At 41.6% G+C, this 24,961-nt stretch overlaps 1 protein-coding gene and 1 non-coding gene across 6 annotated transcripts in view; one reads left to right on the top strand and one right to left on the bottom strand.

Moving 5' to 3' along the window:
• TRIM24 (tripartite motif containing 24) overlaps positions 1-23,997 on the bottom strand; it is a 125,485-nt gene extending 101,488 nt beyond the window's left edge. For 3 of the 5 annotated variants that reach the window (XM_063642298.1, XM_055284166.2, XM_063642299.1), the window contains exon 1: positions 23,333-23,997. In XM_063642298.1, the coding sequence (XP_063498368.1) occupies positions 23,333-23,696 (364 nt within the window). In that variant the 5' untranslated portion in view covers positions 23,697-23,997. Of the gene's footprint in view, positions 1-22,948; positions 23,199-23,332 lie in introns of those variants that run through there. The other 2 variants (XM_055284165.2, XM_063642300.1) reach the window with 2 other exon arrangements.
• On the top strand, positions 1,675-1,778 carry LOC129485606 (small nucleolar RNA U13). Its single transcript, XR_008658742.1, has one exon. It is a non-coding gene; the product is annotated as a small nucleolar RNA U13 (small nucleolar RNA).
• Positions 23,998-24,961: the final 964 nt, after the last annotated feature.

Genomic DNA, 24,961 nt, shown 5'->3' with positions numbered 1-24,961 from the left:
GTGGCGCATGCTTGTAATCCCAGCTACTTGGGAGGTTGAGGCAGGAGAATACCTTGAACCCGGGAGGCGGAGGTTGTGGTGAAACAAGATTGCACCATTGCACTCCAGCCTGGGCAACAAGAGCGGAACTCCGTCTCAAAAAAAAAAAATCTATTTATGATCAAAAAGACACACTCACAGACACACATGCCTCTGTGAATAGTAGGAAATAAGTGGGGAGGTATATGGCCTAGAATTGAGGTTCAATATTATGTACTGCCTTGATTCTGGTAAAACTGGGAGGACTTTGAACAGCCTAACCACAAGTTCTCCTCCCCACTCTACTTCCACAGATAGGGTCCCTTAACCAAATACTCTTTATCAAAGCGACCAGGCACAATTTCTGCTTATGCTTAAATACTGAGTTTCAGTTTCTTGCCAGCCTATATAATTATTCAAACAAGCCAATCTCATCCTCCTGTAGGAACCTGGGGCACCCCATTTTCATGATACTACATAAAAAGGCTACCTCCCACAGTCCCTGTTTGTTTACTCCGTCCCAAGTGCAACCATCATGTGGCCCTGCCTGGCAATGTAGTGTCCTCCCCAGGGCTATAGAAGTCTATGTGACTAATAAACTGTTGTCAATTTCATCTGTCCAGTGTCAGATGTTATGTATTGGGCCAACCTCATAATCCTAGGGCAGGAATCCCTCCCTCACCAATGGGAATATCTATATGCTTATAAAAGATCTATATAAAATCCTACAGTAAACTTCCTATTTAATGGTGTAATGTTGAAGCTTCCTTTCTGAGATCAGGAACAAGATAGATATCCACTAGCTTGACTTTTATTCAACAATGGAGAGTTTAGGCAGCATGATAAAGCAAGAAAAAGAAAAGGCATAAAGATTAGAAATAATAAACATTGTCATTATTCACAGATGATATGATTAGATACAAGAGAAGCCAAACAAAGCTACAGAGAACTTACTAGAATTAGAAAGATTTAACAAAGTTATTGAAAAAACATTTTTTTAAACATTTGGGGCCGGGCACAGTGGCTAATGCCTAGGATCCCAGCATTTTGGGAGGCCAAGGCCAGAGGAGTGTAGGGATTTGAGGCCAGAGGAGTGTAGGGATTTGACACCAGCCTGGGCAACAAAGTGAGACCCCTACCTCTACAAAAATGAGCAAAAATTAGCTGAGCATGGTGGTACATGCCTGTAGTCCCAGCTACTCGAGAGGATGAGGTGGGAAGATGACTTGAGCCCAGGAGGCTGAGGCTGCAGTGATCCCTGACTGTGCCACCACACTGCAGCCTGGGTGACAGAGTGAGACCATGGCTCAAAAAAACAAAAACAAATTAAGATATAAAACAAGTTTGGGCCAGGCATGGTGGCCAAAAGCTCTCAGCATTTTGGGAGGCCAAAGTGAGAGGATCACTTGAGTCCAGGAGTTCAAGACCCACCTGGGCAACATAGTGAGACACCATCACTACAAAAAATAATAAAAAGGAAAAAAAAAAACCCCACACATTTGTATTTATATTTACGAGGAACAAAAAGGTAGAATAAAGTTAAAATGGAATATCATTTACAGTAGCCTATCAAGTACCTAGAAAAACTTTAAGGGAAAACATGCAAAATCTCAATGGGAATAATTATACTTAATGAGTCACTAAAGAAAGCATAAGATCCTTTTGTGGTTCATAAGCTTGATGATCAGGTTTTCAGGCACACCTGTGCAATGTGCCTCCTTCAAACTCTGTTAGGATGCTAGCATGCTACCCATCTGACTTAATGGAAAAAAATTAAGAAGCATAATAATATTCTCCCCAAATTATCAATTTCTCATAATCCCAATAGCCTATCATGTTTTTTGTGAAACCTGATAGGTGGATTCTTATGTGATAATTCAAATAGCTAAAAAGTAATTAGAAGATGCTTCTGAAAAATAATTACAGGTATTGGTGAGGGGTTACGTAAGGACTTGCTTTGCCAGCTATCAAAAACTACTGTAAAGAGAATGTGGGCCAAGCAGTGGTTCATGCCTGTAATCCCAAGACCGAGACAGGAGGACAATTTGAGGTCAGGAGTATGAGACCAAATTGGGCAACAAAGCAAGACTCTTTTATCTAAAAGGAAAAAAAAAGTGTGACCCTGGTGCAGATAGTAACAAATAGATCAACAGATTAAAACTGCCTGAGAAAGAGAAATCAGACTGCTAAGAAAGAAACAGACTCACGCATACGTAATTTATAAGCACGGCGGTGTAGAGCACTGGGAAAAGAATAGTACTATTTTCTGCTAATGGGGCTTGGATAACAGGTAAAAAGTGAAACTGGACTGCAACCTCACCATACATATAAATCAACTGCAGATGAAACGAAAACCCAAATGTGAAGGAAAAATTATAGAGCTTTTAAAATATTTTCTTTTTCCTTTTTTTCTTTTTTTTTTGGAGACAGGGTCTTGCTCTGTTACTCAGGCTGGAGTGCTGTGGTACGATGAAGGCTCACTGCAGCCCTGGGTCCTCCTGGGTCCAAGCAATCTTCCCACATTAGCTTCTCAAGTAGTTGAGATCACAGGCTTATGCTACCATGCCTGGTTCGTTTTGTTTGTTTGTTTGTATTGAGACAAGGTCTCCCTATGTTGCCCACGCAGTCTCAAACTCCTGGGCTCGAGTGATCCTCCCACAGTACTGGGATTACAGGTGTGAGCTACAGTGCCCAGCCCAGAAAGATTCTTAAAACGAGAGTACTTACCACAGAGATTCATAAAATTCAAAAATTCAAATTCAAAAAATAAAAGACCCTATAAAAAAGGCAAACAGAATGGAAGAAGACAGCAAGAATATAAAATAACTCCTATTAAAATTAAAATAGCCAGACATGGTGGCACATACTTGTCATCCCAGATATTTGGGAGGCTGAGGCAGAAGGATTGCTTGAGCCCAGGAGTTTGAGACCAGCCTGGACAACATAGCAAGATCAAGTCTCATAAAAAAAATAACTTGGGAGGCCAAGGCAGGTGGATCATCTGAGCTCGGGAGTTTGAGACCAGCCTGACCAACATGGAGAAATCCCGTCTCTACTAAAAATACAAAATTCGGCCAGGCGTGGTGGCGCATGCCTGTAATCCCTACTCAGGAGGCTGAGGCAGGAGAATCGCTTGAACCTGGGGGTCGGAGGTTACAGCAAGCTGAAATCACGCCATTGCACTCCAGTCTGAGCAACAAGAGTGAAACTCTGTCTTAAAAAAAATAATAATAACTCTTTAAAAAATGGAAAAAAAAAGTTTAAATAACCCAACAAAAAGAAAAAATAGGAGAGACTCAAGTGCTTCACAATAGCTGAAATCTAAATGATGGATATGAAAAGTGCTCAGTCTAACTGGTACTTTGGAAAAGCTTCTCAGATCACAATAAGTTAACAGGAAACACCCACAAGACTGCCAAAAAATAAAAAGATTGATAATACCAAATGTTAGTTAACATCTACATCTGAGCCAACAGGAACATACATGAACTGCTAGTGGGTATATGAGAGTTGGTAAAAGTTAACTTGAGCGTTCACCTTCTCTATGATCAGGAATTCTGACTTACAGTATTTAAAACACACACACACACACACACACACACACCAAAACCTCAGGACTCACATATACGAACAGCAGGATATATTAACAAGAATGTTAGCAGCTTCACTGCTTTAAAAAGAGCAAAAAACAGGCAACATTTCCAATACACAGCAACAACAGAATGGAAAATTTAATTGTGGTATATTTGTGCAAAGTATTATATAGCATTAAAAATGAATAAACTATAGCTATATGCAACAACATGGATGATCCCTTCAATGTTAAATGGAGATAGGAAGAAATAAAATACACCAGCACCATTCCTTTCACAAAAAGTCCCAAAACAGACAAAGCTAGGTTACCGCATTTACCACGAAGTAAATGAAGGAATTGTTAACATAAAAGTGGGGCAGGCCAAGTGCAGTGCCTCATGCCAGTATTCCCAGCACTTTGGGAGACTGAGGTGGTAGGACTGCTTGACCTCAGGAGTTCAAGACCAGCCTGGGTAACAGTGAGACCTCGTCACTACAAAAAAAATTTTTAAAACTTATTCATCGCCCGGGCGTGGTGGCTTACACCTGTAATCCCAGCACTTTGGCCGAAGCGGGTGGATCACCTGAGGTCAGGAGTTTGAGACCAGCCTGGCCAACATGGCAAAACCCTGTCTCTGCTAAAAATACAAAAATTAGCCAGACATGTTGGCGCACGTCTGTAATCCAAGCTACTTGGGAGGCTGAGGTGGGAGAATCGCTTGAACCCGGGGGCAGAAGTTGCAGTGAGCTGAGCTCACACCATTGCACTGGGCAACAAGAGCAAAACTCTGTCTCAAAAAAAAAAAAATTAAAAAATAAAATAAATGCCGGGCGCAGTGGCACGCCTGTAATCCCAGCACTTTGGGAGGCCAAGGCAGGCAGATCACCTGAGATCGGGAGTTCGAGACCAGCCTGATCAACATGGAGAACCCCCGTCTCTACTAAAAAATACAAAATTAGCCAGGCGTGGTGACGCATGCCTGTAATCCCAGCTACTCGGGAGGCTGAGGCAGGAGAATTGCTTGACCCTGGGATTGCGGTGAGCCAACATCCCGCCACTGCACTCCAGCCTGGGCAACAAGAGCAAAACTCCTTCTCATTCAGGCATGCTGGCACACGCCCAGCTACTTAGGAGTCTACGGCTGGAGGATCATTTGAACCCGGGAGATAAAGATTGCAGTGATCTCTGATTGCACCACTACACTCTGGCCTAGGTGACAGAGCAAGACCCTGTCAAAAAGAAGAAAAGAAAAAAAAAGGTTGGACAAACGGTTACCTTCTAAGAGAGAGGGAAGGAGTGATAAAAATATAGCAGACAAGGAACTTTTGGGGTTACTGGCTATGTGTGTTTCTTGATCTAAGTGGTGGTTATATAATTATTCACTTAATATGTTAATTGTACATGTGTTTCCCTCACACTTTTTGAAAAGCTTAAGCATTCTAAGTTTTCAGTTCATGGTGGGGAGACCTCTTCAACAAAAATGAGAAGGCACCCGCAGAGGTAAGAAGCACAATTAGGAAGCAGCTGAAATGACCTCAGGAAATAAAGATGGCCTGAACTAAGAAGATAAAAAGAAGGCAACCGATTTCTGAGATGTAGAAAGGAGAATTGACAGAATTTGTTAAGGGAAGGTTAGCTTTTTTAAAAAAGTCAAGGATGGAGCCTTAACTTTTAGTCTTTTTAATCCCTATTAAAATAATGAATTAGGAGGCCACTATGCTGAGATGGCCACAGCACCTTGGGTTCTTATCTAAGCAAAGAGAAACCAAACTCAAAGTGAACTTAAGCTTAACTAATCAGAAACCACCAACTAGCCTGTAGTGACTTTATGAATCAGAAACTGCCAACTAGCCTCTAACTAGGTACTTTCTACTGTCTTGATGCCAAGAATACCTTATCAAAGTTTCCCTCTCCTGCCCCTTCTGTGGAGCACTGAGCCACTTACTCAACTGATACTGCCCATTCATGAATCCCTGAGTTCTAAAATAAACAAAAACTAGCTGGGTGTGGTAGCATGCACCTGTAGTCCCAGCTACTCAAGAGGCTAAGGTAGGAGGATCACCTCAGCCCAGGGGATAAAGGCTGAGGTAAGCTGTGTTTGCACTACTGCACTCTAGCCTGGGCCACAGAGTAAGACGCTGCCTCAAAAATAAATAAATAAATAAAAAGACAGGGTTTTTGCTATGCTGCTCAGGCTGGTCTTGAATTAGCCTCAAGCGATCCTCCTGCCTGAGCCTTCCAGAGTGCTGGGATTACAGACAGGCATGAATCACCGTGCCCAAACCAAAATAACATACCCTGACCTACAGTATTAATCAATATTCTTCTCAGTTTCCTTTAATTATACTAGTACATAAACCAATTTCTTTTTAAATTACAACATTCCAAGATTTATAAACCACAAGAATTACCTGTCCAGCCTTACAGTGGAAAATGTAGATAAGCTTCCATCCAAAAATCTTTCCCTCCTTATCCTCCTGACATTTATTTCTATTAGTTTTCCAACAAATTTATAATTTGTTGGAAATCTGATAAATGAAACGTTTATATATTATGAACATTTAATAATATTCACAACTGAGCTGCAGAGCATAGTACAGTATTTCCTTTCTCAAGCAATTTTATTCTCAAATTATCAATTGCCTGCATTTTAAAAATCTGCTTAGTTTTTAAGTATTTATCACTAAATCGGCAGCAAACTTTCCAAAAGAACTGCAAACCCTTTTCAATATGTTCAAATGTATCAGCTAATCAAACAGTTTTACATTTGTGCCCTCAAATGTATCCTTCTCTGAAATATGAAGTCCTTCTTCCAGCTCCAAACCTTTTCAAGCCTGCTGCAAGCTGCCATCCTGGAGCTTGCCTTCATCATTATCTTGGGAATTTCTATGCCTAATGATATTACCACAAGTATCTGTTTGCTTTACATCACATGAAATCTGAAGTTTCAAAATACCAACATAACCACTAAAACACACCACTGAATAAAGTTTTTTTGTGCTTACAATACAGCATACTAGGAATGCACAATCAATATTGTGATTTAAAAATCAGTTTCAAAAATCCTTTACTATGTAGGTAAAACTATTTGGTTGACACAGAACAATGTTCATTTGTTTCGTTTGCTGGGGAAGCAGGGAGAGTTACTTATATTTGTTTAGTTTCATAAAACATTTACATAGTTCCAAAGTCAATACTGTGAACCAGTTACATTTACAGAGGTCTAATTTTCTTCTCTAATTCCTTCCCAAATTTTTCTTGCCCCGCTAGCAGTCATTTTTAGTTATTTATTCTTCTGTTGTTTGTTTTTTTGAGATGGAGTCTCTGTCTCCCAGGCTGGAGTGCAGTGGCCTCATCTCTGCTCACTGCCTCTGTCTCCTGGATTCAAGCGATTCTGCTCACTGCAACCTCTGCCTCCTGGGTTCAAGCAGTTCTCCTGCCTCAGCCTCCTCAGGTATGAGCCACCATGCCTGGCCTCCATTGTTTATTTGTAAGTATAAGCACATGTTTTCTCTTTCTCTTTCTTATTGTCGTGGAGATACTGTTGCTTTAGATCCTTTTGGTGGATAGAGCTAAGAAACACACACACAAAGGGTAGCATATAATACCCATTCTTCTGCACCTTGATTTCTACTTAACAGTACATCATGGAATTCACTCCACAGCAGTACACATATCTTTTTCATTCCTTTTTTACATCGGCACAGTAATATACCATAGTTTATTCCACCAGTCATTTATTGGTGGTCATATCAATCTTTTATTATTATCAACAGTGCTACAAACAAATAACACTGTGCAAGCCTCACTTTATTATTTTGCATTTGTATCTCTGAGATACATTCCTAGAAGTGGAGATTGCCAGGTCAATGAGGAAATGCATTTGCATTTTACTGGATATTGCCAAATTCCCTTCCAGTTTTAGCATTCTGCATTCCCATTGGCAATATAATGGATTATCTTCCTTTCCTCAGTTTCACCCAAAAAGTATAATGTCAAAGTATAACGCTGTACCTATTTGGAGGGAATTTCTTTTTTTTTTTTTGAGACAGAGTCTCGCTCTGTCGCTCAGGCTGCAGTGCAGTGGCGTGATCTCAGCTCACTGCAACCTCCGCCTCCCAGGTTCAAATGATTCTCCTGCCTCAGCCTCCTAAGTAACTGGGATTACAGACACACACCACCACGCCTGGCTAATTTTTGTATTTTTAGTAGAGACAGGGTTTCACCATGTTGGTCAGGCTGGTCTCGGACTCCTGACCTCATGATCCACCCACCTTGGCCTCCCAAAGTGCTGGGATTACAGGCATGAGCCACAACTCCCGGCCTGGGAGAAATTTTTAAGAGTTTTCTTTGTACCTCAATAATCATCTTTCATGAGCATCCCATGTGCGTTTACAAAAATGTATATTCTCTTATATGCAATAGATGACCCTAAGATCTAACCTTTCAGTTGTGTTACTTAGGTCCTCAATAGTCTTACTGAAGTTTTTGTCCAGTTGATCTATCTTGAACTGAGATGGATTTTAGGTCTTCTATTATTAATATGTTCCTAACTCTTAATGACTCTCTTGAAGCTTTTTTTTAAATGAAAGCTGTCATGAATATCCATGCACCCAATAACGTATCTTCATTACAGACTGCAGCTTGTAGCATTATTTATAATCTGTCCTACCTCTTCAGTGATTTCTGGCCTGAGTTTTACCTTGTGCAAAATAACTATAATAACCCCTTTTTATTATATTTGTCTGGCATATCTTTGCCCAACCTCTTCATCTTTGAGTTTTTCAATTTTGCAGATGTATCTTTTATATAAAACACAGAGTTGGGCTAGGCGCAGCAGCTCATGCCTGTAATTCCAACACTTTGGGATGCTGAGGCGGGTGGATCACTGAGGCCAGGTGTTCGAGACCAGCCTGGCCAACATGGCAAAATGTCATCTCTACCAAGAATACCAAAATTAGCTGGGTATGGTGCATCGCTCCTGGAGTCCCAGCTGCTCGGGAGGCTGAGGCAGGAGAATTGCCTGAACCTTGGAGGTTGCAGTGAGATCGCACCACTGCACTCTAGCTAGGGCGAGAGAGCAAGAGTCAGACTCAAAACAGCAACAAAAGAAAACAAAACCACAGAGTTGGATTTTGCTATGTTAACCCAAAAATATTTTTTCTCTTAATAGGCCAGTTAAGGCCATTTACTAATATCACCATATGGTCTCAATTCTGTCACGGTGAGAATATGTAATTTCATTGCATTTGTTTCTTTTGCTCTCCTTTCGGTACCCTTCCCACCACCTCCCTCCCCCTGCCAATACTTCTTTTGTTATCTAGAAAGGTTTGGGCTTTTGTCCTAATGGTTATCTTTATATAATACCCTTAAATCCTCTCTTTGTTAGATACTATCTTTTGATTCCCTAGTATAAGCAACATAGAAATGAGCTCCATTCTTCCCTCCTCACCATTCCCATACCACAACACACAGCATCTATTTAAAGTAATAATATCCCTTGATGCCCTGGTTAAGTTTTATAAAGCAATCAATCAATGAGCCTATTACACCATTTCTTGGCTGTCTGAAACTTAATTCTCTAACAGCTTCCTCAGGAAGTATTCACATAAATGATATCCCTTATACTCTTGAATAACTGTATTATATCTACACTGTTAGGGCGCATAACAAGTACATACTACTTTGTCACCCCTTTTCTCTGTCATTAAATTTAGTTCTACAGTTAGACACAAGGATTCCCTGCAGAACATCTTCCCTATTGTTTTCCTGACATAAGATCTCTTGGCTTTAATACAGACTCAACAGCATGATATTAGTGTAAAGATAAACAAAAAGACCAATGGAACAGAAGAGAGTCCAGAAATAAACACAAACATGCACAGACAACTGATTTTTGACAATGACAACGCAGTGGAGAAACGACAGTCCTCTCAACAACAATGCTAGAAAAACTGCATATCCATATATAAAATGAACTTGGATCCATATCTCATACCACATACCAACATTAACTCATAATGGATCATAGACCTAAATGTAAACCTCAAAACTATGGGACTTCCAAGAAGGAAACAGGATAAAATACCTGTGTTAAACAAAGATTTCTTAAATATGGCACAAAAGAATAATCCATAAAAGATAAACTGGATTTCACAAAAATAAGGAATTGGGGCTCCTTGGAGAGCTGGCATAGAAAAAGTACAAGATAGGCGGGGCACGGTGGCTCACGCCTGTAATCCCAGCACTTTGGGAGGCTGAGGTGGGTGGATCACGAGGTCAGGAGATCGAGACCATCCTGGCTAACATGGTGAAACCCTGTCTCTTTTAAAAATACAAAAAATCAGCCGGGCGCAGTAGCGGGCACCTGTAGTCCCAGCTACTCAGGAGGCTGAGGCAGGAGAATGGCGTGAACCCGGGAGGCAGAGTTTGCAGTGAGCCGAGATAGCGCCACTGCACTCCAGCCTGGGTGATAGAGCAAGACTCTGTCTCAAAAAAAAAAAAAAAAAAAATGAAAAAGTACAAGATAAATCTAGAAATTCTTATTTTGCCAGGAAATAAAAAAGTGCTCAACTGGGTGCCTTGGCTCCTGCCTGTAATCCTAGCACTTTGGGAGGCCAAGGTGGGAGGATCACTTGAACTCAGAAGTCCAAGACCAGACTGAGCAAGGTAGGGAGATCCCGTCTCTACAATAAAAATAAAAATTAGCCAGGTATGGTGGTAGATTCCTGTGGTGCCAGCTACTTGGGAGGCTGAGGTGGGAGGATGGCTCAGGCCTGGAAGGTTAAGGCTGTAGTGAGCCATGATTGTCAACTTTAAGAGGTTTCTATTGTCCAAATTAGGGCAATTAGATTGTCAAAAGAAGTAAAGAAAGGAATGGGTATAACATACTGACTAAAATATTTCATAAGCCCATGATAGATAAATGGAAAAGAAAATGGTTATCCATACAGCAGACTATCAACTAGTAAGCATACAGTGACAGAAAAACCATTTTGTACTATCACAGTAATAGCTGATAAAGGCAAGAATCAGTGGATGCCAATCTAAGTTTTTTCGGAACAGAATATTCACACAGACCCTAAAGTATCTCCTAAAAGGTTATTTGTTAATTATAAAAGGAGAGGAGGAGATAGCTTTAGAGTGGAGAAATCTGGCAGTCACCACCTTAAACAAGTGATCAAGGCCAACACTAACAATGGGACAGAATGACAATCATGTGTTTCTTAATGTAAGGCACTGAAAAAGACAAATCACTGTTGCCCAAAATGATGCATCAGTCTGCGCACAGTTAAGTAGAGAGAAACCACACATTAATTTGAAATTAAGTTTAACTAATGAATTATTATTATCATTTTTTTGAGACAGAGTCTTGTTCTGTCACCCAGGCTGGAGTGCAGTGGCATGATCTAGGGTAACTGTAGCTTCTGCCTCCTGGGTTCGAGCAATTCTCCTGCCTCAGTCTCCTGAGTAGCTGGGACTACAGGCACATGCCACCATGCCTGGTTAATTTTTGTAATTTTAGTAGAGATGGGATTTCACCATGTTGGCCAGGCTGGTCTCGAACTCCCGACCTCAGGTAACCCACCCGCCTCAGCCTCCCAAAGTGTTGGGATTACAGGCGTGAGCCAACGCACTCAGCCAACATAAGGAATTATTAACCATCGTAAGGGACTGAATGGGAGGCCGAGGCAGGAGGACTGCTTGAGTCTGAGTTCAACCTAACAAAGCAAGACCCCGTTTCTATTAAAACAAAAAATTTTTTTTAAGAGCTTGTGTCAGAATGCAAACCAACCAAGATCATTTAGTTCAGCTGACATTTAGTTCAGCTGGATGAAGGAAGCAGTACACTGGTTAACATTCTGTGGCAAGCTCCTTATCTTGTTTCAGACCCTAACAGTTCGTGGCTCATGCCTTGAGCAGCACTGCCCTAAAATACCCTGCTTCAAAGAGGCACTAGATAGCACTATAAGAAGACAGACAGGTATTGCTGTTAATTCATGGTCTCTAGCAGCAAACAAGCCTCAACACAACCTGCACTAAGACTACATTTTATTGGTCAACTTCAAAACTCCCTTCTCAACCTTGTTCCACTCCTGTTACCCTCTCATTCTCAGCAGATGACCTCAATTTCTATTTAAGGGAAAAATCAGTGGGGGGCTCAGAATACAGAAACTCCACCCATTTTGAGGACACACACACCTGTATTTAACACCTATTCTTACCTTCTCTCCTGTTCACAAGAGAAAGTGTGTCTCCTATCCAAAGTCACCAATCTCTACCCATGCCTTAGATCAATGCCTTTCTGCTTTCTCAGAAGCCTCACCAAATCTTTTTTTTTTTTTTTTTTTTTTTTTTTTTTTTTTTTACAAATTCAATAGTTCTCGTGGACCCTTTCCATGTCCATTTAAATGTGTTTAAGCCTCTGATTTGTATAAAAAGAAAGTAAGAAATCTTCCTCAACTACTTATTTTCTTTCTCCCCTTAAGTATTACCTTATCCCATTCCTCCCCACTTCAGAGTTTTCTCAACTTTCCAACTATGTCTCTTCATCTCCCTCTCATTGTTTAACCTACCCCAATCTGGCTTTCACTACCTGTCTCTCCACCTATATGCTTTTCCATGGTTGGTTTTTTTTCTTTTTTTAGTCTTCTGTTACTTGACCTTGCAGAAGGAGCATGACCCTGTAAAACACTGCTGCCTTTGGTAAGAAACACAAGGGAGACTCTTCACCTATAATCAAAATAAAATAAAGATCTTCTGGTAGTCAGGATTCCTAATTCCTATAGAAGACATTTTTCTTTTAAATGTATTATACTAGGCCGGGCGTGGTGGCTCATGCCTGTAATCCCAGCACTTTGAGAGGCTGAGGCAGGCGGATCACCTGAGGTGAGGAGTTTGAGACCAACCTGGCCAACATGGCGAAACCCCATCTCTACTAAAAATACAAAAATTAGCCAAGTGTGGTGGCGCGCACCTGTAATCCCAGCTGTTAGGGAGGCTGAGGCATGAGAATCACTTGAACCCAGGAGACAGAGGTTGCAGTGAGCCAAGACTGCACCACTGCACTCTAGCCTGGATGACAGAGTGAGACTCTGTCTCAAAATAAATAAATAAATAAATAAAATAAAAATAAATAAATTTATTATGAGATGAGAACCTATAGATTATTTATATTAGAAAAAAAATCAGAAGAAAGTCCTTTGAGAAATAAGGTGGTTTCATAATGTCAAAGGGGATATGGCATCTGAAAAAGGTTTTGAAAGACTAGATGGAAAGCAAAAATATTGAGGCAATTCAGATAATAGTTATGTTTATTTTAGACACAAATACTTGAACATGTACTGTACATATACTATAGTGCTAGTACATCCTATACATAATAAATCATATTAGCATAAAAAATATAAGGAATAAAATCAAGATAAAATATTTTTAAATGTTTTGCTAATCAAGATAGCTTCACACTATTGTCAACTAATGCTTTCAGATGCAGTATACACTTAATGCATGGTCCATCATTTGTAATGGAGGATGTCAGTCAATTTCAAAGAGTAATCTTGTTAATTTTGAACTTTTAGGCCCACTTCTTGTTAGATCTGGTTAGATAATCAGTTGTTAACCTCACAATAAAACTGGTAAGAGCCTATAAAGTGCTAGCTCTGCCACTTTAATGTTATTGTACCTGCAAAGAAGTACTATCTTTATCATAACTGAAAATAAGACTTCTAAGATTCAAATAATTTAAAGCTGGTGAAAAATTAAAGCTCCATCAACTCCACACACTGATAACATGAAACACAAAATGAGACAATAACAGCTACAGCTTTCTATAGGACAGGGATCTCCTTGCCAGCTAATCCCCTTGTCAGCTAACTGCATACTCAGGTCCCAAGAATGACAGGTATACATCCATCTATACAACACCGGTGAAGTTACAGACTTAAATGGAACTGTCTCTGTTGTTAATTGAAACAAGGGATCACTTTTTATGGTTATTATACATGTGCCCTATATCCTACAACTTAGGAACTTCCCAAACTGCTGAAATTGAGGGGCTTTTGTGAGCAGCCTCCATATGGGACTTCCCTAGGAAACGAGATTAAGGGTTTTATGCCAGAGGCCTGGTAATGGCCTACCATAATCTTCTATATTTGACAGACGTTTAGTTAAAAACAGATATTAAAACCCATAAACCTACTTATACAAGTACATATAAAATTATGTTACAAAGGCTGGGCGCGATGGCTCACATCTGTAATCCCAGCACTTTGCGAGGCCGAGGTGGGCAGATCACGAGATCAAGAGATTGAGACCATCCTGACCAACATAGTGAAACCCTGTCTCTACTAAAAACACAAAAACTAGCTGGGCGTGGTGGCACACGCCTATGCTCCCAGCTACTTGGGAGGCTGAGGCAGGAGAATCGCTTCAACTGGGTAGGCAGAGGTTGCAGTTAGCCAAGATCACACCACTGCACTGCAGCCTGGCGGTAGAGAGAGACTCCATCTCAAAAAAAAAAAAAAAAAAAAAAAAAAAAATTATAACTTGTAGGAGGTAAAAAGAAACAAGAGAGTCCGCAGTATCGAAATCCCATTACCTCTAGGGCAGCTGTGTACAGTTAGATAGGTTATACAGTACAAGGAACTGCCTGACTGGAGGGGAAATGTAGACTTACAGGCAAATGGGGGTCCACATTCCACTTCCTAAGGCACACATCCTTTGGTCCTATATATATGTCAAGAGGAGTCTTTTTTCTAACTCACACAAATACCATTTGGGCTTGAGGCAGCCTTAATCCCTTCTCTCAGGATACTCCATACAGCATATGTGAAATGTAGCCATTTGACATGCTTATTCATGTGACTGTGACAAACTATATATCAAGTACTTTAAAGCTCAATTTCTGAAAAGAAGTTCTAATGTCTTCCCTCACCTGAATGGATATTTTATTGCATATGTGGTGTGCTACACTACATTATAGAATAAAATATAATGGCATTCAGTCATGCCATTTTGGAGACTACTGGTATAAGTGTGTATTCAAAATGCGGGAGTGAAATTAAGAAAGGGCTTGGCAGCTCACATCTGTAATCCCAGCACTCTGGGAGGCTGAGATGGGTGCACTACCTGAGGTCAGCAGTTCAAGGCCAACAGGGTAAAACCCCATTTGTACTAAAAATACAAAAAAATTAGCAAGGTGTAGTGGTGTGTGCCTATAATCCCAGCTACCTGGGAGGCTGAGGCAGGAGAATTGTTTGAACCGGGAGGTGGAGGTTGCAGTGAGCCAAGATGGCCGCTGCACGAGACGCTGTCTCAAAAAAAAAAATTGAGAAAGGGGTCAAGGTTACATTGCAGAAAGAAATTTGAAAAACTTGTGCATCTAGATGATAGTTTAACTTCTTGAAGAAAAATTAAAAAGAGAAATCTAGAGACCTAAAAATGAAAGTTTACAAATTACCCACATTTGCGTATATTTAAAAAGGTACAATGAAATTAAAAAGCATTCTTCTGACATCAACTTTCCACCAGGATAGAGTAACTAGTACTGAAACAAGCTTTCTTGTCATTAATTAGTGTATATTACCAGGACAGATACCTGAGGCAGCTTTTCAGACAATGGACAGAAGGCAATGCAGTACTGTGATCCATGAGGAAAGAGAAGCTCAGGTGAATAAGCCCCCTAAATCTTGATTCTCTAACTAAGGACTATTTTGTGATCATGGTTCATGGAGCTACAGCCAATGCAGAACATAGCAAAGGAGCTAGAGAGATTCGGGGATTGTGAACCAGATGGAATATATAGGGCAAAGCACTTGGGAGAAGGGAGCTGAACAGAGAAAGGGTGCCAGTAGTCTATGCAAGGGTTTTGCCAAGTCCTTGGCTGAAGGCTACTACGCATGTGCAGAGCAAGTCCATGGGAAGTTTACCAGAGAGCAGCTGCTAAGGGATTGAGAGAGAAGCAAAGATACTGGAGGCCAAGCAGGAACAAAGAGAAAACAAATAAAAAGATGTCAGTCTTAAACCTTGCCATACCAACAATTACATAAAATATAAATGGATTAAACAAAAGTAAAAATTAAAAGCTGGGATAAAAAAGTAAGACAACTATATGCTATCTACAAGAGATACTTTAAAAAGCTAGAAGTAAAAGCATGGGAAAAATATACCATTCAAACAAATAGATTAAAAAAAAATGGCATTAGTATCAGGCAAAGTAGACCACAACAAAGCATTATAGGAAACAAAGAACATTTCACCTTAAAAAAGGGCAGGCAATTCATCAAAGCTTCAAAATACCTGTAGCAAAACCAAGTGAGGTATATCTCAAGAATGCAAGATTGATTTAACATCTAAAAACCAATGTAATTCATACATTAACAAAAAAAGGAGACAAATTGCATGACCATTTCAATAGACACATGAAAAGTACATGGCAAAATTCATCATCCATTCATAATAAAAATTCTCAGCATATTAAAACTAGAAGGGAACTTCTTCATTTTGATAATGGGCATCTATAGAAAACAGCCAACATATTAATGGTGAACAATTGAGTGTTTTCCTCCTAAGATAAGGAATAAGGCAAGGAAATCTTCTCTCATTTAATACTGAAATTCAACTTGTAGTCAATATTGTATTGCAGTCCTTGCTGGTGCAATAAGATAAAAATTATTACGAATAGAAAGAAGTAAAGCTATCTCCCTGTAGACTACATAGAAAATCCTAAGGAGTCCTTGAAACAAAAAAAAAAAGATATTTAACAATCGAATTTAGCAAGATAATGGGATGCAACCAATAATCATATTTCAATATACTACCAACAGTTTGAAATGAAAATTTTTAAAATATCATGTACAGTATCATTTAACATTATAAAATGTTTAATATTTATACTATGTAAACAAAAATTGTACAAGAATGCTACAATGAAAACCATAAAACTGTACTGAGAATTTAAGAGATAAAACATATTCACAGATTGGAAGAATCAATATTGTTAAGAACATGATGGCCGGGTGCGGTGGCTCACGCCTGTCAATACCAGCACTTTGGGAGGCCGAGGCGGGCAGATCACAAGGTCAAGAGATGAGACCATCCTGGCCAACATGGTGAAACCCCGTCTCTACTAAAAAATACAAAAATTAACTGGGCATAGTGGCGCACGCCTATAGTTCCAGCTACTCAGGAGGCTGAGGCAGGAGAATCACTTGAACCTGGGAGGCAGGGGTTGCAGTGAGCAGAGATCACATTACTGCATTCCAGCCTGGTAACAGAGCAAGACTCATCTCAAAAAAAAAAAAAAAAACAACAACAAAACACATTTCCCCCTTACCCAATTTGATATCTAGATTCAATGTAATTCCAATCAAAACCATGACAGACTTTTGTGTAGAAACTGAAAGGCTGATTCTAAAATGTATAAAGAAATGCAAATGACTTCAAAGAATCAATTTTGAAAAAGAACAAATTGTCAAATTTCAAAATTTGCTGAGAAGAGTACGTAATCAAAAAACATTATGTATTAGCTGAATGGACAAATCAATAAAGAACAGACCACACACAGATGGTTGATTTTTGTATAAAAATGCCAAAATAATATAATGAAAAAGTACTCTCTTTAATAAATGGTGTTTCAGCATACAGTTTAAAAATAAAAATGAACCTCAACCTCACACAAAAAATAACTCACAAAATGGATTACAGGTTTATATTTTAAAGCTAAAACTATAAAAATGCTGGGTTAAAAAGTGGAGAAAATCTTAGTAAACTTAAGGTAGGCAAAAAATTGTTAAGACACAAAAGTCACTAACCATAAAATAAATTGATAAACCAGACAATCAAAATTAAAACCTTTAGCTCTTCAAAAGACACCAAGAAAATGAACATGCAAGCCAGAGTCAATACCTGCAATACATGTATCTGACAAAGGACCTAGATACAGAATATATATAAAGAATTTTACTTTTCAATAAAAAGGCAAACTCCCAGCCAGGCGTGGTGGCTCACACCCATAATCCCAGCACTTTGGGAGAGGAGATGGGTGATCACTTGAGCTCAGGAGTTGAGAGACCAGCCTGAGCAACATGGCGGAGGTTGCAGTGGGCTGAGATGGTGCCACTGCACTCCAGTATGGGCAACACAGTGAGATGCTGTTTCCAAAAACAAAAAGCAACTTAATTTTTGAAATTTGCAAAAGACAAACCAAAATCTCACCAAAAAAGAATGACTACTAAGCACAAGAAAAGATGCTCATCGTTATTCATCAGAAAAATGAAAACCAAAACCATGAGATAGTTTTTCTCACCTATTAGAATGGTTAAAATTTAAAAGACTGACAGGCCAGGCACAGTGGCTCATGCCTGTAATCCCAGCACTTTGAGAGGCCGAGGTGGGTGGATCACCTGAGGTCAAGAGTTCAAGACCAGCCTGGCCAACATGGTGAAACCCTGTCTCTAGTAAAAATACAAAAAAATTAGCCAGGTGTAGTGTAATCCCAGTTACTTGGGAGGCTGAGACAGGAGAATCGCTTGAACCCGGGAGGTGGAGGTTGCAGTGAGCCGAGATGGCACCACTGCACTCCAGCCTGGGCGACAGTGAGACTCCGTCTCAAAAAAAAAAAAAAAAAAAAAAAAAAAAAAAAAAAAAAAAAAACTTTTAAAGACAATACCCAAAATTGGGGAGAGTGTGAACAAACTCTGGAGAGAACTGCTGGAGGGTCTATAAAGTAGTACAAGCAGTGTAAACATACATTTATTATAAAAACAAGAAATTCCAATTCTAAGTTATTTACTCAGGGAAATGACAGTGTATCCACACCAAGACTTTTCTACAAATACCTTTAAGTTTTATTCATAATAGCCCCAAACTAAAAAATACTGATACCTACTAACAGGTGAATAAAAATATGTATATTTTTATATGTATAGGACTGACAGGTAACACAGATCATTCTTAAATACTAATCCTTTGCCATTAAAGCTTGCACTCATGAGATGATTTATACTTTTTGCCAAGAAATCAGTCCCAGAATAGTTACATATCTTGTGTACTGCCAGTTAATAAATAAATCTTGGAGAAGGGATTTAGTCTTCTATTTTACCCTCTCTAGACAAATAATGTGATACCTTTCAAAAGTATGTTCTCAGTATTTGTTAAAAATAGGTCTTCAATATTGTCTTTTAGGTATGGAGGAAAAAACCGCTCTCAAACTCTCAGTTTGCTACTCATTAGCTGAACAGTACGTTAACAACACAAAATACTACACAATGTCATAACATTTCTCTAAGATCAGTTTGTTTTCTTAACGTACGTAAAAGAAAATCCATTTCCTAAAATTTTGCCTCTTTCCTAGATATAGATAACTGCATACTAAGAAAATGACAGTCAAGACTGAAGGAGTCATCCAATTTTAGCTTGTGGTCATTCACCCTCATTCCTTCCAACATGTAGCCTGAGAAAAAAGGACAGTTAAACCGAAGTTTTCAAACAAATGTTCTCAAGGGGGGCTTGGTGGCCAGTGTAATTGTATCTGAGCATTTATAAATTATACTTTTCCGCTATTATTTGCTTCATTTTATTTCTCCTTTTAAACAGTTCAAACATTATGTTTACTTTTGTAAGAAAAATGTGTTAGGAAGGATTTTTTTTCCCATGAAATTCATTTAGGATGACAAAGAGAGCATGAAAAAGTATTTTATAGAACAGGAAACTAGATCTGAAACAGTTTTAGAATAATGCTTCCGTTGAAGAAACAATTCTAGAGCATAACTGTATTACACTCTAGCATTCTGCAACTATGCCAGATTAGGTAGAATAGGACTTTCAGGAGGGAGGGGCCTAAAAATCTAAATTTTTTTTAGATGATTCCAGTGGTGTTAAAGTTTGAAAATCTCCAGTTTTTGAAATCTAAAAAGTGTATGAAATATAACATATTTGGCCTCAACAAACCTACTGTTTGGCCTATAGCATGGGCCCATAAATGAATTGTGTGTGTGTATATACATTTATGTGTATAAATACTCACACATTTTTAATTACTTGACAATATCTAATACTAGAAAAATTTTGTTCAAAAATCCAGATTCAGAATTTGCATTAAATAAACAAAAGATCCTTCAATACTTGCCCTATACTCACAGGACAAACTGCTATAGCTAAGAAGAGTCTGCCCCCCTGCTTGTACTCCCCATCATTTCCTATCATTTTACCCCAAGGCTCACACAGTTCTCCATCCCAACTACCTACTTAACCTTTGTGTAATAGATATTACTTGACTTGTGATGCCTGTACTCACAAATTCATTAGGAAAATGAAGAACTGGTTTGATCAAACGAACCCGTTATTTAGTTAAGAAATGTCTAAATTTGGCCAGGTGCGGTGGCTCACGCCTGTAATCCCATCACTTTGGGAGGCTGAGGCGGGCAGATCACGAGGTCAGGAGATCGAGACCATCCTGGCTAACACCGTGAAACCCCGCCTCTACTAAAAAATATTTAAAAATTTGCCAGGCGTGATGGCGGGTGCCTGTAGTCCCAGCTACTCGGGAGGCTGAGGCAGGAGAATGGCGTGAACCCGGGAGGCGGAGCTTGCAGTGAGCCGAGATGGCGCCACTGCACTCCAGCCTGGGCGACAGAGTGAGACTCCGCCTCAAAAAAAAAAAAAATGTCTAAATTTTTGCTTCAGCTAGTATTAAAATAAGTATGCAAGGAGAGATAAAGGGATAAAATACCCAAGTCACTAAGACTCAGGATAGCATTTTTAATTTATTAAAGATAACTTTAATCCTTTTTAGAGGTGTATTTTTAAGTATAATTTGTTAAAATCTTTTTCTTAATATAAAAACAAAAACATCTTCCAATTTAAATGCTTTCTTTGAACTCTTGCTTACAATACAGCATAAAGATAAAAAAAATTCAGATTGTAATTACACAGAACATTTTGAGAAGTATGGAATCCCAAACTTGTCTCAGAATTGAGGATAACTTTACGACCCATGTTCTCATTAATTCAAGTCCATATGTCATGGCCAGGCAAACAATATGTCATAATTCTATAATCATGCACAATTCAGATCTTCATTGGCTACTAGCCTGCTTAACCATTTAAAATATAAATGGAAGGCCGGGCGCGGTGGCTCACGCTTGTAATCCCAGCACTTTGGGAGGCCGAGGCGGGCGGATCACGAGGTCAGGAGATCGAGACCACGGTGAAACCCCGTCTCTACTAAAAATACAAAAAAATAGCCGGGTGTGGTGGCGGGCGCCTGTAGTCCCAGCTACTCGGAGAGGCTGAGGCAGGAGAATTGCGTGAACCCGGGAGGCGGACCTTTCAGTGAGCCGAGATCGCGCCACTGCACTCCAGCCGGGGCGACAGAGCGAGACTCCGTCTCAATAAATAAATAAATAAATAAATAAATAAATAAATAAATGGAAGAGGCCGGGCGGGGTGGCTCACACCTGTAATCCCAGCACTTACGGAGGCCGAGGCAGGTGGATCACCTGAGGTCAGGAGTTCGAGACCAGCCTGGCCAACACGGCAAAACTCCGTCTTTACTAAAAATTAGCCAGGTGTGGCGCCCAGCTGAGGCACAAGAATCGCTTGAACCAGGGAGGCAGAGGTTGCAGTGAGCTGAGATTGTGCCACTGCACTCCAGCCAGAATGACAAAGCGAGGTAGGAAGGTAAGAAGGTAGGAAGGTAGGAAAGTACGAAGGTAGGAAGGAAGGAAGGAAGGAAGGAAAAACCAAACCTTAAACTGTGTCTAAGAAATAAGAACAGGCCGCGTGCGGTGGCTCACACTTGTAATCCCAGCACTTTGGTAAGCCAAGGTGGGCGGATCATCTGAGGTCGGGAGTTCAAGACCAGCCTGACCAACCAACATGGAGTAACCCCGTCTCTACCGGAAAAAAAAAAAATACAAAATCAGCCGGACATGGTGGCGCATGCCGGTAATCCCAGCTACTTGGGAGGCTGAGACAGGACAATCGCTTGAACCTGGGAGGCAGAGGTTGCGGTGAGCCAATATCGCACCATTACACTCCAGCCTGGGCAACAAGAGCGAGACTCCATCTCAAAAAATAAATAAATAAATAAATAAGAACTAAGGTTTAAGCTTTCACCTGTTCGAACTTTCCAGTCGTGGGCCTCTTCAGAGCAAACTACTGTGAAGGATCTGAGTGCGTCCAACTTGCAAGCTAACAAATAACCTTACCAGTTTCATGGATAGTGACAGAAGATACTCAAGGGTCAGAGACACAGGGCAGTTTGTTTTTTACTCACAGGAACAGCATAAGCCAAAGCATCATCAAGATTTTTGCACTAGTTCTCAGAACTCCACGTTCCCACTGGACAACGTGAAGAGAGCCAGTTGACATCTACATAGGCAGTTCCTTCTCTACAGGAGAGGAACCCTAAGCTTAGGGAACCCTAATCTTTTAAGATGGGCAGTAAGCATGCCTATCCTTCCGCTCCAGAGAGAGACATTATTCTTACTATACTGGATAATATGTATCCCCGCCTTTTGCTCTGGTGGAAGACACTATCTCTATCTTCCAAGGCTGCTCTTTAGATAATATCCGTGAAAAAATAGAAACAAAGGGCAGTCAGTATCTCCCTGGCAAGGGTGCTGGCAAGAGTGAAGAAACGGAGACCCATGGAAAACTGTCTCCTACAAGTGGATACTGCTCCTAACATGCAGTTAAATAAATGAGTCTCAGACCACAATCTATTTAAAGTATCCATTTCATACACCCCTCGACCTAGCATAATTACTTAATTAGCATTTTATTTCAAACTAAATTAACTATTTCCTCTAAAAAGTATTAAAAATGCTTTTCCAGTTACACTGTATTTTTAAAAAGGCGGTGCTCAAATATTTGCAACAATAAAATTTAAAAGCCGCCAAGTGTTCTACCCGAAACTGTACTCACTTAAACTTACTTCAAATGTTTCAAACCTGTTAAAGTTGGCAATGGGAACACCTGTCAAAAGTCTAATTTTACAGTAATAAACACCACAAAGAGAACAGTAACTTCCAGCTTTATCTATAAAATACCAGAAAACCCTGCACCCCAAATCACTTTGTATTATTTCTCTTCACCGTCTCAAAATAAAACCTTTGAAAGAGACACACAACAAAACAACGTCTCTTGGTTCCTTTGTCCCCAGGCAGAGGAGAGGGAAGAGAACTGGGAACTCATTAAGGTAAACAGCCCCAAACATGCAAGATAAGAAATAAATGACATCCGATCTGCAATCAATCAAAGAAAGTCACCATCACTTCATCTTCATCCCTCCCTTCTCCCCTACAGCTCAAATAACAGGAGTATAGACGAGATGATCAGGATCATATGGACCTGGACAAAGCTTTGTGGAGGCAGCGGGCGGGTAGCAGTTAACTGGCTGCAGCCAGCAAAGAACCTGAGATTCAGGCTGCAGGAGACTCCGACAGAGGTCTGTAAAAGTGCGGGTGGCAGGGGCCGCCCGGCTGTTGAGAACGCGGAGCAGCCGCGGCGGCGCGGCCAAGTCCACAGCGCCCGGGGAAGTTGCTGGCCGAGCGCGGCACGCCGCAGAGCGCGGGCCCTCCATGTCACCGTCGCCAGCACAGACCCTCCTGCTCGCCCCTCCCCCGCCGCGCACCCCGGGCGGCGGCGACATGACAGCGGGTCGCGCCGCACAAGGGCGCCCGCCCCCTCCCGGCCCTCTCCCCGGGCTCCCCCGCGGCCGCGGCCGGTTCTCACCCTGGGTGGCGAACGGCGACGAGCCGCTGACCGGCGAGCCGGGGGCAGGGACGGGCGGAGGGGTCTCAGCCGAGCCCAGCATGGGCGCGGGCAGCATGAGGTAGCGCTGGGGCGCGGGCAGGCAGCGCTGGCAGAAAGAGTGCAGGCAGGGCAGCAGCTTGGGCGCCCGGCTCTGGATGTTCTGGTGGCACACGGCGCAAGTGTCCAACAGGTTGAGCCGGGCCGCCTCGCCGCCGCGCTCCGAGTCCGGGCCCTGCCGACTCTCGGCCTCGTTCTCCCCGCTCGGCGCCGCCGAGGGCCCCCCGGAGGCCGCCGCTGAGGCCGCTGCCGCCGCCGCCGCCGCCTTCTCCACCGCCACCTCCATTGTCCTGCCCCCGCCGCCGCCGGGGAAGCGAGAGCGCGGTCTCCGCCCGCCGCCCCCGACGACCTCCTCCTCCTCCTGCGGCTGCTCCTCAGAGGCCGCTTGGTGGAATCGCGGCAGCGCCAGCGAGGGAGGGAAAGCAAGCCGGGCGGGGGAAGCCTCCTCAGGCCCAGGGGATCCGCCTCCCGAGTGGCGCGGCCGGAAGGAGGGTATCTGTCAGCGGAGACCGTTCCTCGCACCCGGGAGGCTGCACCCCGTCCGCTTCGCCAACCGCCGCGGCGCTCGTCGAATACGCCCAACCCGCCCTTGCCTCCCCGCCTTTCTCTTCATCACCCCCGGTCCACCTCAGGCCCCGCCCCCGCCCTCCCTCTCCCAGCAACTGAGGCTTCGGCGAGGAGCGCGCCGCCCAATAGCGGCCGCGCCTGGCGAGGGGGGCGGGACCTGTTGGAGCCCGCGAGGCTCCGTCGGCCGCGGCGGGAGGTTGGGAAGTGGGAGGTGCTTACCCAGCCCCGCCCCCTCCGGACGCCTGGAACCGCGGCCTCTGATTGGGCCTTTGTGTATGTTTCCTCCTCTGAAAAGATTAAGGGTTCATTTGTTAACGACCATCCGCCTGATTCGATCCGCGGTGTTAGCTCCTCCTAGGGGGCGGGACCTCACTTGTCTACTCAATGCCGTTAATTAAGTAACTGCTTGGAAAACTCTGATTTCATTACTGGAGACCTGGTCTTGTAGGAGGAGTAAATATGGTAGGAGGGTCACAGGAGGAAGGAGTGGAGGTACTGAAGAGCAAACAAGGAAATAATTTTTTAAAATACTGTGTGAAAGAGGTACTCTGAAGGCAGCATGGATGTTGCAACCTAGTTTTACTCATCTCTAGAATGAATGAGTATGAAGAATAAGGGGGGGGGAAGTTCTCGTGCAAGTGGGAAATTTTTAAAGGGTTTCCCCAATGAAAAAGGTGAAATTAATTTTTAAAGTCAGTGATTTGCTTTTTAAGTGACTAAAAGTGGTTCGTTTTCCCAGGAATTAATACAGATTGGCAAATATTTTTATTGCATAAATATAGCATCATTAAGTAAAAATAAACCTCAATACTGATGCCCAAATAATTCATAACTTAAAGATTCTTTTGTATTTCCTCCCTCCCTCTTATTTTATTCCCTCCCTCCCTCGCCTCTCTACGCTGATAACAGAAGTTACGCACATTTTTCACTCAAAAAATGGCGCAGCTTTTAAGGAACTTGAAAAATAGAAACGGAGTAGAGGAA

Source organism: Symphalangus syndactylus, chromosome 6 (genome assembly GCF_028878055.3).
Source record: "Symphalangus syndactylus isolate Jambi chromosome 6, NHGRI_mSymSyn1-v2.1_pri, whole genome shotgun sequence".
Lineage (NCBI taxonomy): Eukaryota > Metazoa > Chordata > Mammalia > Primates > Hylobatidae > Symphalangus > Symphalangus syndactylus.
The sequence above is the reverse complement of the archived record's forward strand: the minus strand, read 5'-3'. Positions and strand labels throughout refer to the sequence as shown.